At 38.0% G+C, this 15,122-nt stretch overlaps 2 protein-coding genes across 2 annotated transcripts; one reads left to right on the top strand and one right to left on the bottom strand.

Annotated features, from left to right (window-relative positions):
• The first annotated feature begins 10,937 nt into the window (after positions 1 to 10,937).
• Positions 10,938 to 12,768, top strand: LOC108139062 (class E basic helix-loop-helix protein 22). The gene is given in 4 exon segments (XM_017261683.2): positions 10,938 to 11,221; positions 11,925 to 12,057; positions 12,059 to 12,528; positions 12,624 to 12,768. Coding segments are annotated over 3 exon segments (699 nt in total). The 5' UTR covers positions 10,938 to 11,221; positions 11,925 to 11,955; the 3' UTR covers positions 12,751 to 12,768.
• A 418-nt stretch (positions 12,769 to 13,186) lies between these two features.
• On the bottom strand, positions 13,187 to 14,030 carry LOC108139063 (cytochrome b5). Its single transcript, XM_017261684.1, has one exon. The coding sequence runs from the start codon at positions 13,843 to 13,845 to the stop codon at positions 13,432 to 13,434; it is 414 nt and encodes a 137-aa protein (XP_017117173.1). The 5' UTR covers positions 13,846 to 14,030; the 3' UTR covers positions 13,187 to 13,431.
• Positions 14,031 to 15,122: the final 1,092 nt, after the last annotated feature.

Raw genomic sequence — 15,122 nt, forward strand, 5'->3', positions numbered from 1 at the left:
TTTGGCAGAGTTTATTAAAGCAATTCAGTCTAAATTTAGAAAATGGTTCTTATGCATGTTTCAAGATCAGTGCAAGCAATAACTTTCAAAGGAATATTAATTATTTCAAGGAGATTTTGCAAAACATCTGCAAAGCTCAATCCTTGAGCAACAATTATGTAAATATATTTTCCAATTACGAAAACTTTTTCAATTTAATACCAATATAGAGGAGAAACTTCTCTTCAATAGTTTTTGCCAACAGTTTGTTGTCAGAAAATCATAAAATCAAATGCTGCTTGCTCGCGCGGCGCAGAACTTTTGCGAAAGAAAAATACAATTTCGAAATTTTATTACACACTTTCCATTCTGTCAATTTGTGCGGAGAACTGCGGCAGCAGCCGGCGAAGTCTTTTGCCCCAATATCGTATCGTAAAATGGAAATGAAATTAAACGCTGAACATTATTTATGACGCTGTGCATATCAAATAGTCCAGGGACGCGAGGGCTGCTCCAGATGCACCCTTTATTATTGGGAACGCACCACCTTGGCCGCGTGCTACGTGCGGGGATTCGAGTGGAATTTACTTTGTTTTCCATTTACATTCGCCGGCACTTTGTTCCCTTCACTTTTTTCACTATTATTTTGTGTCTAATTTGCATATCGTCCGCGCTTCCTGATTCTGATCCTGACATGCGCTGCTCCGTTTTCTGTCGGTCCCTGGAAAAAAGGACATCCCTCTTCCTCACAGCCTCAGCCAAATTTGTTGCCTCCGAAGGGCTCACTGTGCTATGTGCATCTGCATCGCTGCATCGCGTCCTTCTGATCCCAGAGCTTCATTTAAAGTTTATTCGGCAACTTCAAGTGAAAAGTTAAGTCAACTTTTTGGGCCGCCCCTGAGGCCCGCTTCGAACTGGAGAAGAACACAAAATGCCATTTCCGTTTCCGGCAACTTTTGCCCCAAGAACAAAGGAAAAGACGAAACAGAAATGTAACGTAGTTTAAGGTATACAACGAACGGCTGATACACTTACGTAAGCGGTATTTCAGCAAGATATTGAATTTCTGATTATGAGTAACTTCTCATGCTTTATATTTTATTTGTTAATCTTATATATTTTTTTGATTGTTCTAATTTTTGTTTAACATTTTTAATTACATGTACATTTTGTCATTTTATTTTTATTATGTTGAAAATTATACTTTGTTAATTTTGTTTAAATAAACTATTTTTACAAAAATTAACTTTTAATTAACGTATTGATTTTAAGCTTATCAAATGCAATTAATTTGTTGTTGCAGACGTAATAAAAACAGGAAAAGAGTTCAACAATGAATAAAACTGTAATTCATAAAAAGTATAGATTAAATTAAATTTATGAATTCATTTAACTGACACAAAAAAATAACGTTTAAACATAAATTTGCGCATTACAAACTCAATTTTAATGTTGGTCAGCTTGTAATTCTTGAAATTAGGTTTATATATATTGAGTTTTTTCCGTAAAACCAATTTTATTTAAGCTTCATATGTTTAGATAACTATTTTGTTTATTTCTAACTAATGGTTAAATCCTCTTGCGTAGCCAACATATCGAAATAGTTGGCATACTTGCAGGAGGAGAGAAACCCTCCCAAATTTCGCACTGAAATTCCATTCAAACGAAGTCCCATCCTCCGGCCCTAATACATAAATTCCACTCAAATAATATTTGTGCTTGTTGTGGAGCTCATTAGTAGCTGGCAGCAACAGACGGGAAAACTGGAAGGGAAAGCTACGGGAGTGCAAGTGCGGCAAAGGCCGGAAACTGTGGGCGAGATGCCACACTCAGGATATCCAGGGAAGACTTTGTATTTTGCCCACACGTGCGAGCAAGTCGGGATCAAGTTGGGACCTTGCATTAAGCGCACTCCCGGGCGCTTAAATCCCACCCACTCCATACCTGCTATCGGGTGTGTTTATGTGCGTGTGTCCTTCAGGTTTCGAGGGGGCGGCTTAACTTATGACTGCTGAAAAAGTTGCCTCGCTACATAAATTAAATTACATGTTGCCGGGGACTACAGTACGTGTGGCCCTGATCATACGTTTGCGCTATGACTTTCGTAAGTTCTTGAATTTCAATGAATAAAATATATTTTAAAAAGAGTTTATATTTATAAAAAAACATGTTTATTGTTAACTTTTGAAATAAATGCCATTCGTATTATTTATAGAACCTAATTTTATAAATTACCTACCACTTTTATTCGAAAAAATATATTTTAAAAGTATTCATATACTTATATTTTAAAAGCCTTCTATTAACATGATATCGAAAAGCAGGCTCGCATAAACAAAGTATGAGTTTTCGGTTTTTTTTGCTTTTTTTTTGTTCCGAGACAGCCTCTTGCGGTTGACATTCATTTGTGGAAATTTATGTTAATTAGAATTGAATTTCGACGCATGCAAAGTTTGGCTTCCTGACATCTTCGTTCGTTCCTCATTTGATTCAATTTATCTGCCGCTGTCAAAGGAAGACAAAAAGTAAAAAGAAACTCAAGGATAAGGAGGTGTCCTTCCCTTTTCCCTTTTCCCTCACTGACGTTGGTATTATGTCGTCATTCCTCTGTCTCTTTTTCTCGAACGTCAAAAAGTTTCCACAGGGTTTTATATTTTGCGGTTGTGTTGTAATGATTTGTGGAATTTCTTTACTCTACGAATATTTTGCATGGTGGATGTTGTGGCTTGTTAAATCTATCGGGGACATATAAAATCAGAGTAACATTATTATGATTGCTTGCTCCTGTTTTGCTTGTTTAAGTAAAACTTTTGGATGTTTTAACTTTTGATTGCTGGTTGAGATACAATTTGAGACTGCCAACAGTTAAATTTATTTTTGCTGAATTTTATAAATGGAAAAACTAAGTGGTAAATCAAATTGGCTGATGGCTGACTTAGATACTCCTTTTTTGATTTTAGTTAATTTATTTTTATATCTAACGTTTAAACATTAAATGGTTATTTCAAATCATAGAAGATAACAAAAATAGGAAAAGAAAAATAAACTCCTTCCTAAAAAAAAAAAAATTCTTTGAGTTATCTATTCTATTTGTGAAATATATTACAATTTATTACTTTTTGTTATGGTCTTAAAGTTCACTTGAGGTTCTAAATTATTCCGCCCCTCGTTAAAGTTCCTTCCTGTTTTAATTTGCTGCATATTCTAAAATGTAAATGGCGTTGGCAAACTTACAATGAAAATGCAACATTTTCGTTGTATATTTTCCCCACTCTAGCAGTATTTTCTCTTTCATTTTGTCTTCCATTTTTTTTTCATCGCTTTTACCAAAGCATAATCAGTGGGGAGGCTACAAACAAACTGAGCGAACCGAGAAAAGCACACAGAGGAAGAATGTACATAAAATGCGACTAGAGACGCGAAGAGAAGCTCCGAGAAGAACGCAACTTCGCTTGTGCGCATAATTTTCCTGAACGCTCCCGGCTCCGCTTTTCGCCAATGCCGGACCTGCAGGAAATGGCAGCTATTAGCATTTGACTGCTTCACTGATGATGTTAACGATGCCAGCCAGCGACCAAAAGTCCGTCCAACCGACCGAAAGTCCTGCCGGAGGGTGGGGTAAAAAATGTTATATGCACATAAAGTTTTAAGTCCGAGCGGGATGGGGCGCTTTTTTTTTGCAAGAGCGGGAGCAGGACAAAGTCGACGCCGGTCGGCAGTCAGCATTTATTATTGCACATTTTATGCGCTCGACTGCACAATAAAATAAATGAGAATCATCCAAAATGCAAAAATGGAACCCAAGAAATTGCGCATAAATGCCGAAATTATTTTGATGTCTTCCCGTTCCTCTTCGCAAAATAAAAGACAAAATGAAGAACGAAGGTGGTGGAGGAAAACTCAATGTTTGTGTGCCTCATGTGGCCAAATAATTGCTGACGTGACACATTTAACTAGACCAAGATGGATTCCCTTAATGATCTCCCAGGGAGGTGGCACGTAAGCGGATGCAATCAAAATTCCATTTGGCGGATCGCTGAGAAACGCACAATCAGTCATTAACAGCGTTCCACATCCCCTCAAACAAAAAAAGGAGGCAATAACGAAAACTAAACAAAATTTTTAGGCGGCTCCGGGCGTCAGGAACACACGTACATTCAATTCAATTGAAGATGTGACTGATGTTGGACAACGACCAAGGGGAATCACTGCACTGAGCACAAGGAGCAACAACCAAACTAAAATAGATGTATAGTCTTAGTTTAGAAAGTTTAGGATATAAAGATGATGATAATAATAATAACAATCTCTCCTACTTTTCTGCTGCGAGTTCTTGAGCTTAAAATGATCAACTTTTGTACCACTCTAAACGAATTTCAATGCATTTATTTTAAGTTCAATGAAATGGCTTGAATCGATCATTGATCGCAGTTAAAATTTAACCTTTAAATTGAAGTTTTAACGTTACTTAAATTATTGTTAAATTTATTTGTTTTATCTGATTTATTTTTCAGTGTAATAATAGTACTGGTCACTACTGTGAGTAGCTCTAGTGGTTGCTTCGGGTGAGTCCGGGATTGGTTTCGCCCCACGTCTAATCAACGTCAGCGCAACAATTTGTTATGAATCCCTGGCTCAACCGCTGTCACTTCGATGTTCTACTGCAAGCTATCCATTAATGGATGTTGTGGGCGTAGCACATTCTGATCCCCAAACGCCTTGATTACGGGAATAGGGGAGTTTAAAGCTGACAAGGATTCAGAAACCAATTTAGAGTAGGTTTCGTTAAGAGCAACACTTCTAAAAAAGTTAAAACATTTTAAAGAGTTAATATTAGTTATTTTGAAAAGTTTAAAATTCGGTTACTGATTGTGTAGAAAATAAATCAGCTCCAAATAATTCACAATATCTTGTCTTGTCTTATCTGGACAAGATTAAATTAAATTGATATTCCATTTTTCCTAAACAAGTGTAAGCGAGACCTTTGTTTTAAGTGCAAAATTAAGTTTCGACCCACTGCGAGAGCATATTCGAAAATTTTCCCATGGGAAAGCAGAAGGCACGATATTCTGCGGGGAATCGAATTTCCCCCGGCCATGCATTATTCAATATCTCGGCACAGAAATCTCACCCGGCGGCACACACCTCTTGGATGGGAGTCCGGCCTAATCGGAGTGCTGCGCTGAAAGCATTAGGAATAAGGACACATCATTAGAGGCAGCCCAGCCATTTGCAGCACACTGTCATCCGGCAGTCGCACATCCACCCGGCAACAAGGACGACAGTCGAGAGTGCATAATTCATCAAAATCAGCAACAGGAACCGAACAAAAGTTGACTCGCCAAAGGACTGGGTGTTGGAAATTGTGCCGGGGGTGTAAGTGTACAATATCGAATACCTTCTGCCGTTACCTGGACTACGATTGTAATTGCAGACCAGGGCTGCCTTTTGGTAAGGGACATAATCAGAAATGCGTGTGCCACGCTGCCGAACGACGCATAATCCCAAAACGCACCAAGGGGCATCAGCATCAGCATCGTCGTCGTCATAGACATCGATCGAGACTGGTTCGGGGTCAGTACACGCAAAAAAAATTAATAAATAATGGATTATGTCTAAACTTAAAAGATATATTAACTAAAATTTGACTAAAAATAAAAATATATTTTTATTTAACTACGTTATGCTCTTTTAGTTTACAGTTCTGGTTTCTCTATGAGTTACCATTTCTGAGTTTTGTATTTAAAAAGATAAATCGATATCAAAATCTAATTTATGTTTCCGATAAGCTAAATGGGTAACGGAATTTGTTTTAAGTTAAAATATATCATTTTTATATTTCATTTGTTGTATATATTATATAATACATATAATTCTACTAGGATCAAAGATTGTACTTCCAAACGTAAACTTTTGTTAAAATTAAAAAAGCTTTTGTGGCTGCTAGATTAAATTCTAAGAAAATATTTGGTAAGTAAGTAATTTGGTAAGTAATTTATTGGACACCACTAAATAAATTAAAATTATTTGAGAAAATAAGACTTACATGGAACTTTATTATATAACTTACAATTAATATAACTTTAATATAAGTTTTTATATATGTAACTATCTGTGAAATACTTTTTCAAAGAATTCTTTAAACAGCTACTATTTTATATAAAAATGTCATTAGCAAAAAAAATTTTACATTAACAACTAAATTAAAGTAATAATTTTTCGATCGGTGTAGGCCAGAGACCCAGAGCCGACTCAGCCGGCATTTATCGAGCTGTACTTGGGCGTTGCTGGGTCCGTACAGCATGACCCTCCTCCACTTTGCACCCTACTCCCACTGATCCACCCACAGACCTTCGTCCCTCACCCTCGCCCTCGCCCCTCGTACCAAAGTTGTGCCCTTTGTTTTCGCCTGGTTCCTGGTTGCGTGGTCCTTTCTGTGTCCTGTGCGTGGTGGTCCGTGCCAGCTATTTTTTGTGTTTTTGTTCCATCCTGTTTCTCCTTTTGGTGTTCGGTTTTGATTCGAGCTCTTCTTTTTCGACTTCCACTCGGCCACCCTACTCCCATTTTGTTTGTGTAACATTCCATATCCATTTGCAACAACGCGCGCAAAACAAAAAAAAAAACTGAAACCTAAGGGAAACCGACAAACAACCCCTTTTCCACCCTTGGGGGTGGTGCTGAATCCTCATCCTCATCCTCATTCGCATCTTCGCCCAGCATCAGCAGCATTTTAATTCGAATTGGTATTGCTACGGCACTGTTATTGTTGTTTTGTAGCTGGCTTACCACCCCCAACTCCTTGCAGAACTCAGGGGTTCACCCTCGCTGTTTGGTTTCCATTTGATGCTGATAAATTGTAAGTACGCCCGGGTGGGCAGTGGGGTGTTAAAGATTCGCTCGGCAGAGGAAGTTGCATACATCGCATAATTTGATAAAATATTGCACGCTTTTCCCTTTGTCTGAAATTATTATTATTTCGCTCTTTTTTTTTTTGTTGGTTGGAAGAGCGCATATGATGAGCATTAGATGTAATCAATAAAAGCTCGTCGCAATCCATTCAGTTCGGCTAATGGATGAGAAATCCTATCAAATGGGGAAATCGAATGCTGTGCGTTACAGTTTCCCGTTTTCGAGGCACGTTTTATGTGAGGCTCGGTAATTATTTAGAGTGTGAAGGTTTTTGGCGAGGGTTAGAACTTAATAAAGCGAGAAGCAGAACCATTATGGACTTTCTTTTAAATGTAAGTACAAAATTGTTTTCCAAGTAAATGAAAACATTTTTGAATACCTGATGAAAATGAACAATATATTAAGTTGGTTTAACTAAGAAAAAAATTTTGTTATAGTTCCAATTGTAAATCCTAAGAATTTATACAATCCAGAAATTAAATGAATACTTTGTTTTTCAATTTGTATAATACCAATGAAATATTTGTCACGCCTACTTAATAAGAAAAATAAAAATATTCTCTGCTTTGTTTGGCCAATAAAATGAAATCTTCCAAATGTTTCTCGTGTTTTTCTTTTGTTACCCCAAATGGGCCTAGTTTATCTTTGCCTTGGAAAACTTATGGCTAATGGCAAAAGCGCATCAAGAGCTTGTCAAGCCGGAAATGAGCGATAAATATATCTTCATTCTGTTCTTATTTCAAACACAAGTCTGCAGCGATTTCCCCAGCGAACAATTGACACATTTTTTGTATTTCGTTGACGTCTGCCAATAAAAATAACGAAATAAAATATGGGCACTGGCTTGAGTGTGCGTGTGTATCTGTGGCTTAGGGATCGAAGCTGCTACCTTGAAAACGATACGCTAGGGAATCATTAGGCGAACCGTCATGGGCTGCCATAAATATTGCCAATACAACAAAAGTCCATCGATAATAAGGTTAGGAAGCCATAAAAACAAAAATCAACTGAATCTCCAAAGTGGAAACAAAAGCGGTGGGCAGAAGACTTCTTCATAAATGTGCCAATTTGGTTTCTCAACAATAAAATGCTAATGATTGATTCATATTGCCCCATGGAGTGCCGTTAGTTGTGCTGAGCCCCATAGAACCAAGAATTCCATGGTTTTGTCTAATTTGCGCATACCCAAACCTTAAATTGGGGTTTCGTTGGGGATTCTGGGCTTTTGAATTTGTAATTTTCTCTAACGAGCAAGTGAGGGTTTGCTTTTCTTAAGCACTCGACCGTTGTATACCTAAAGTTTAATTTATAGCTTACAGCTCTGTTTTACCTATTTAAATTTATGAATATATATTTTAAATATTAAAGTAACTGTAAAATAATTAATATTAACGTTAAATTTAAAGGTGGCTTTCTATAAAGTATTTAATATAATTTTGATAATAAACTCTTGTTACATTATCTGTAAAGAACATATATGAATTTTTCAAAAGAATTAGAAATCAGCTTCTGTTCCTGGATAAAAATACTCATTTAGAATAAAGCGATTTTAAACCGAACAAGTGACATAGTTCGAGGGCCATCCATCCATTAACCCCTGACAACCCCTTGACGGATCGCGAGGTACGAAGCCAAAAAATCCCTGGGCTGGCCGTTTACAATTGGTCCGCAGTGCGGAACCTAAGCTAATGATGACTGGCATGCACAAATGTACAAATCTTAATTATGCAAATCACGGTCGCGCATAAATTATGCAAATTATAATGAAATTCCTCATTGCCGGACGTGGGGACCCGGACCCGGATACCAACGACAAATACCCATCTATATGTATATGGATTGATAAAAATGTGACTATAAAATGAAAAAACCGAAAATTTTAATTCGGTCGGGACCGGGGTTGAAAAGTCGAAATAAAATTTGGTGGCCGGAGCTGAATGCCGTAAATTGCAATGTAAATGCTGCATATAAACTGAATTAGTCCCAGAACAATTACAATAAGGGAGAGTGCAGTGCGATTGCAAACACATCCGAGCTCGACAAAAAAAATAAACCTCTCACAAACACGGAGCAAATGGTGCATTGCCTAGAGGGGCTGTCCAGATTCCGGATTTCATTGAAAATAATGGCATACGGTGGCTGCTGCCCCGAACATCTGACACAATAATTTCCCCTACGAAACGAGGGAAGCGCAAACAAAGGGAAAATGGAAAAGTTGCCAGCGCAAATTATTAAATTTATTATGCGCGAAGTCATTAGGTTTGTCGCCCGTAGTTTGACTTATTCTAAGGGCTAAACGACTGCAGCTCTAAACACACACTCGGCCACCGATACATAAATATCCTGTGAAGCCTTAAGTGTGGAAAGTCATTAGTGGGCATTGCAGTTGACGGGAGCATAGAGATGTTAAGCTTGAAAACTTGTTCTGCATTTAAAAAAATCAAAAAAGGAACTTATCAGTATCTTAGAAAAACTAAATTTTATTTGTTTTAAAAATAAAAAAAAAAACTTTAATGAAACCCATATCTTGATTAAATAAAAACAATTTGTTTTGTAACAATAAGATGCTTAAAAAACTCTTGGGAACGATGAAGTAAAGTATAACTAGATATGAAAAGCATTAAATTTTGAAATTATATCAACTAACGCTTTAAAATTAAAATTTAATTTTGGAAAAGTTTAATTTATCAAAGTTGGCTTTAATTTTATTCTCTGGTTGTCTCGAGACAGCTCTAACGAAGAATATGCTTAAAATAACTAGTTTGGACAAGAGCGCATCAAACAATACTCTTTTTATCGGGAAAAAAATAAATTTATTATTTTCTTTAAAGATTTTTATTGCCATTAATTACAAATATTTAAGAAAGACTTGAAAGCAACATTTTTTATCCATTAAGAAAGCCGTAAAGAAATCTGTTAAATCTTTACAGCAAAAAAAGATTTGGGACTTATAGAATTATTCAACCGTATAAATTAGTTTTTGGGGAAAATGTAAGCCACAAATTTCAACTGGTTAAGCCTGGAGTATAGTTGGGATTTCCAAACATTTTGCATACCCTATCCTAGAGTATGCCTTTGCCAACGAAATTATTTGGCATGTGCCATTTATGGCATTGTTCCAACTTTGAACAATGCGATACCATAATTTCCAGGCAACTCTCAAACGCACACACTCTCGCAAGTAAAGAATGCCATGCAGATGCGGCATCCTCTGTGCTATGCTATATGGGCGATATGCTATATAGGCGAAATGCTATGATGCTCGGACTATGGCCATGTTCCTTGTTCAACCCCCGAGGGAACAGAAAGGAGCTGAGATCCAGGACTAGGCAGGAGGGCCAGGGCCAGGATCAGCAGGCAGTGAGCATGTGATTAGATTCAGTTTCAATGGAAATTGAAATCACACACAAAGGACAGGGCCAGGGGGATGCAGGGTGCGACGGGTGCAAGGGGTGCAAGGGGTGGCGCAGGGCCATCGGGGTTGAAACGGACCGAAACGATAAAAATCCTGAACAACAAGAGAAATGAATTTTCGGACAACCAGGGCAAAGACATTAAAAACTTCTTACACCTGGAGAAAATCATATCGACCATTAAATAAATAAAATCAAGACGATCAAAAGGATGGGTACGAATACAATTTGTGTTATCATGCCAAAGTCAAAAAATACTTCAAATACTTACATTTCTAAAAAGGTCAAAATTAATATAAAAACAAAACATACGAGATAAAAAAAGTTGTAACTTATTTATTGAAAAACTTTTTTAAGAAGCTATTTTAGATATTAGATATATTATAAAATATTTTTTTAATCCTTAATATCCTGAAATATTTGGGTATGGTATTTAAATTAACGGCTATATTTAATAGTATTGAAGCTAATAATTGTTTTTTTGAGTGTAGCGACTGTGACTCATACAGCTTGAGTTTTGGTATTAGTGTGGATGCTGCATTATGCGAAACACAACCACTAAACGTCAACCACCGGCGTCAACACCCGACCCACATTTTATGTAGTGCCTCATAATGTTCCTTCTGCAGAAAGAGATTAACACCAAACGGCGACGGTGGCGTCGGTGGCAAAAAGTTTATAATCGACGCGGCAGTCAGAGAGTGAGAGCGAGACGGGGCGAATGGAACAGAGAGAGTGAGAGCGAGAGAGCGAGAGAAGAAAAATCGGAAAATCGTTATCCGACTACTATAACCCACCACAAAATCGCGGTCGTCTCTGTTGTTGCCGGGCACCTCACACTCGCGCATCGAATCCGATTGCGATTCAGGATCTGAATCCTCTGACACAGCAGCCGCATTTAATTTTTTTCCTGGTTTGTGGTGCGTGCGATTTTTTAAAATGTTTAAATCCCCAATTTCTTTTGCCGGGCTCCGTTCATTCCGTCTCCTTCATACACCAGCGGACTTGTGATTTGTGGTTAATTTAAATAAATAATCCTTAAAGTGTTCCATAAATTAACAGCAAGTAAAATAAATTGCTGCGGTGATTTTGCATATTTGAAAAACGTTTTAGCAGAAGAAAATGCTGGTTTTTTATAAGCAAAAAAGTTCGAAATAAAATTGCATAGTTTATTGCTTGGCACTTGAAAACCTTAAAAAAAAGCCGGCTTAAATTTAAACAAGAATAACCCCGTTGAACTATCTTTCCATCTTTTAAAGCGCCTGCTATATAAAGCTTGACGAAAAAGACATATATTTTTTACATAATAATTAATTATATGGTTTATGGTTGTTTTAACTGATTTAAATGTTAAGCTCAGTGATTAAATGTAGTGATTTTTTGTTTTCAACGAGACTATTAAAAGATTTTCTCAAATAGACGCCAAACATTTAAAGGCTCCACCTAGGAGTAGCTTTGGGAAGCTTGTCTTTTAACAAAATTCCGCCAGATGGCGCCACCAAACAGCTGACAGTTTCCACCCCCATTTGTATAATATCATTTTGCAACCCTGAATAAAGTAATTTTGAGGCGAAAGGACTACCCTACAAGATTACACATCCCTTCAACATTATTTTTTTGCAGAGCTGGAAAAGACACGGAAAAATAAATAGAAATGGATCCCTCTAACCTGGCCTTTGGTTTTCCCGGTCTACCCAACCATGGCCACATGCCGATACCCCCCACCGCCAATATGCTGGGTGGCCAGCATCCCGCCCCCCACCGCCAGTCCACCGCAAAGCGTCCCCGGCCGTCGAACCCCACTGGGATCGGTGGGCCTGGGGGGTTTTTATGCCCAGGGCATGGGCATGTCCCAGCAGCCACCAACGGATGAGAACAAGCCAGGACCCAGTGCCCCGGAGAAACCGCTGAGTCCCACTGCCGCCGCTATCGCAGCCATTGCCATTAGTGGTGGCACTACCACGGTGGCTGTTTCCAGTGGTTCAGCCGGAGGAAGTGGCACCAATGGTGGCAAGCAGAAAAATCGCCAGGGAAAGACTGTAAGGCTGAACATAAACGCGCGGGAGCGGCGAAGGATGCACGATTTGAATGATGCCCTGGACGAGCTGAGGAGTGTGATTCCCTATGCCCACTCACCCTCTGTGCGGAAACTATCGAAAATAGCCACCTTGCTGCTGGCCAAAAACTATATTCTTATGCAGCAGAATGCTCTTGAGGAATTAAGGAGGTAATAGAGGAAGGAGTGTGCCTGCCTCCACTGACATCAAAATATCTTTAAATGTTAAATGTTTATATGTTATTAAAACAATCTCTTTGTTTTAGATTACTGGCCTATATACAAAGCACCACGGGAGCCGCACCTTTGGATTTGGGAGCCTTTCCAGCGGCTGCCAAATTGCAGGCCCTTCTCCAAGGACCCCACAACGAACCGCCCTCCAGCAGCAGTTAAATAAGAGTCTGAACCACCTTTAAACAATGGTTCTTCTGATAAGCAATTAAAAAAAAAACAAGTAATATTCTTAAGTCAATTGGAAAAGGCCAAATATTTGTGTACTAGTCAGACGAACGGAGGTTGATAACCAGAGCCTCTTTGTCAGAGCAGCCAAGTGAAAATCTGTTAAGTGATATTTATTTTTGTCATAAGCATTTCTTATTTGTGCATTTACATAATGTCAACCACTATGTGTAAGATGAATATTACCAAATAAAGTATTATTGAAGTAGAGAGTATTTTGAAGCTAAAAATTTTGAGCAGCAGAAATAACTGGATTAAGTCAGATTTAATGCTATTTCTATTTTTATAAGATAGAAAGTTTAATCAGCATAAATAAGAAACCCTTCTATGTTAAAAACATCCAAACCAGCGAATGTGAAATACTAAAAAGTCTCAGTCACAAATAAAATAATTTAATCTCAGATCCGTTTCAAGTCTTGACAAAAATATACAACATCATATAAATATACATAGTTTGCTGAATGGTTTTAGATGATTAAGCAAAAGCCGTTTTGCGGAATGCGAAAATAAGCTGATTAAAACTATACACAAAATCGATGAATACTCTAAAAACATATATAGACATAAGAACGTGGAGGACGGCGGCGAAGGCGATCGTTGCGGGATCGGCTGACACTATTCCGGTATGCCCAGGGACAGGACCTTGTTTTTGCCAGTTCGAAAGATATGCTGCCTGATGGGAAGTTGACCAATAAGGAAGTCCTTCATCAGCTCGATGGCATCGCCAGAGTGTCCAGTTCCGTGGAAGGCGATGGTGGCATCCCGTCCTGCGTGATCCATAATGACATCATCGCCGCCAGGATGGTCCCGCAGAAAGTGGGTGACGTCGTAGACTCTGTCGTAGATCACCACCCAGCAATCGTCGAAGCTGTCGTGCTGGGCCACCTCCTCCAGCGCAATTTCCGGCAGATCTTCCACCTTCAAGCGTTCCCTTGCGTTCGATACAACCACCACTTGGTTACTGGATTTGCCATGGCCCAAGGGCACAATCCTCAGCGATTGCAAAAGATTGGTCAACGCAGATGACATTTTGTGCGTAAATTACTTTCACTTTTACGAATATTTGATATAACGATTTGTAACGTCGCACGATCACTTCAGACAGTCTGGAGTCGAGTTGAGTTTCGCTTGATCGGTTTCAGTTCCAGTTTTTCTTAGCTCTTGTGTGTGTTTCTTGTGCAGCCACCGGCACTCGAGTGTTATTCATGCCTTCGACTGTAATCGTTTTATAAATGACGACACGTGAATTGATCGGTGGGGCCGAAAGCACGGTGATAAGACTTCGGGTGCAGAGAAGCGAAGCTCCCACAGATCGGTTTTATATACAAATATATATATGGCATTATATAGGCAAACTTGTTTGCACCCATATTCATGGGAGGGCTAGGCATTGCACTGAGATCGGGAGATTGGGTAATACTAATTTTATGGGCACTCGCACGCGTATGACTCAAATTCCCAATATGCTTGGGCAGATGAGCATAAGTAATAGAATTCTCTTCACAATCTGATGATCTATGAGCTAATTACTTGCAAACTTATACTCTTTATGGGCGAAAAATTATTTAAAAGGCGAATTTTTAAGGAGCTTATCAGCATTACAATTGATTTATTGGTACAAGTCAAACGTGCATCAATTACATCTACTCGAACCGTTTGATCGCAAGTCATTAAGGCAATCAAAACACGTATTGGGTTAATAGCCTGCTTTTAATTTCTTTAAATATTTAAATGCGTTTTAATTCACCAAAAATTGTGTCAATCTGTGTCAAGCCTCTGACTTTTGTTCTAAATTTTCGAAGGCGTCTAATGGGAACAGAGATAATGACTTCAATATTATCGCTAATTACAACTTTGAACTTGAAATTATGCTGATTTTTAAAACGATGCCACGCTTTTGAACTATTTGAACTATCAGAAGTTTCTTTTTAATAATACGTGAGTATGTTTAATCAATCGTACTTATGAAATCAAAGGTCTGATGAAAATAGTCTTAATATTTAATTTCCAATTTAAAACGGCGCCAGACAGAACGCAATTAAATAGTTCTGTGAATTGTGTTGTATAAATATAACAAAAACCAAGGCGATGTGAATTGTTTTAACTACGCCATATACAACAAAAATATTTTTACTTAATTTAAATAACAAACAGAAAGAAGAAAATATTATTATGTGCGTATAAAAGACGTCACAGTTCAATTGTTATTGAACAATTATTATTTATTATTTTCAATTGAGTTCAAGTTTGATGTGTGGTTTTTACATCGTTTGGTAATTTAATATGCTGGCAGCTCAGTGTTAAGA

The sequence above is a fragment of the Drosophila elegans genome, unplaced genomic scaffold (assembly GCF_018152505.1).
Source record: "Drosophila elegans isolate 14027-0461.03 unplaced genomic scaffold, ASM1815250v1 contig_814, whole genome shotgun sequence".
In the NCBI taxonomy this organism is placed as follows: Eukaryota; Metazoa; Arthropoda; class Insecta; order Diptera; family Drosophilidae; genus Drosophila; species Drosophila elegans.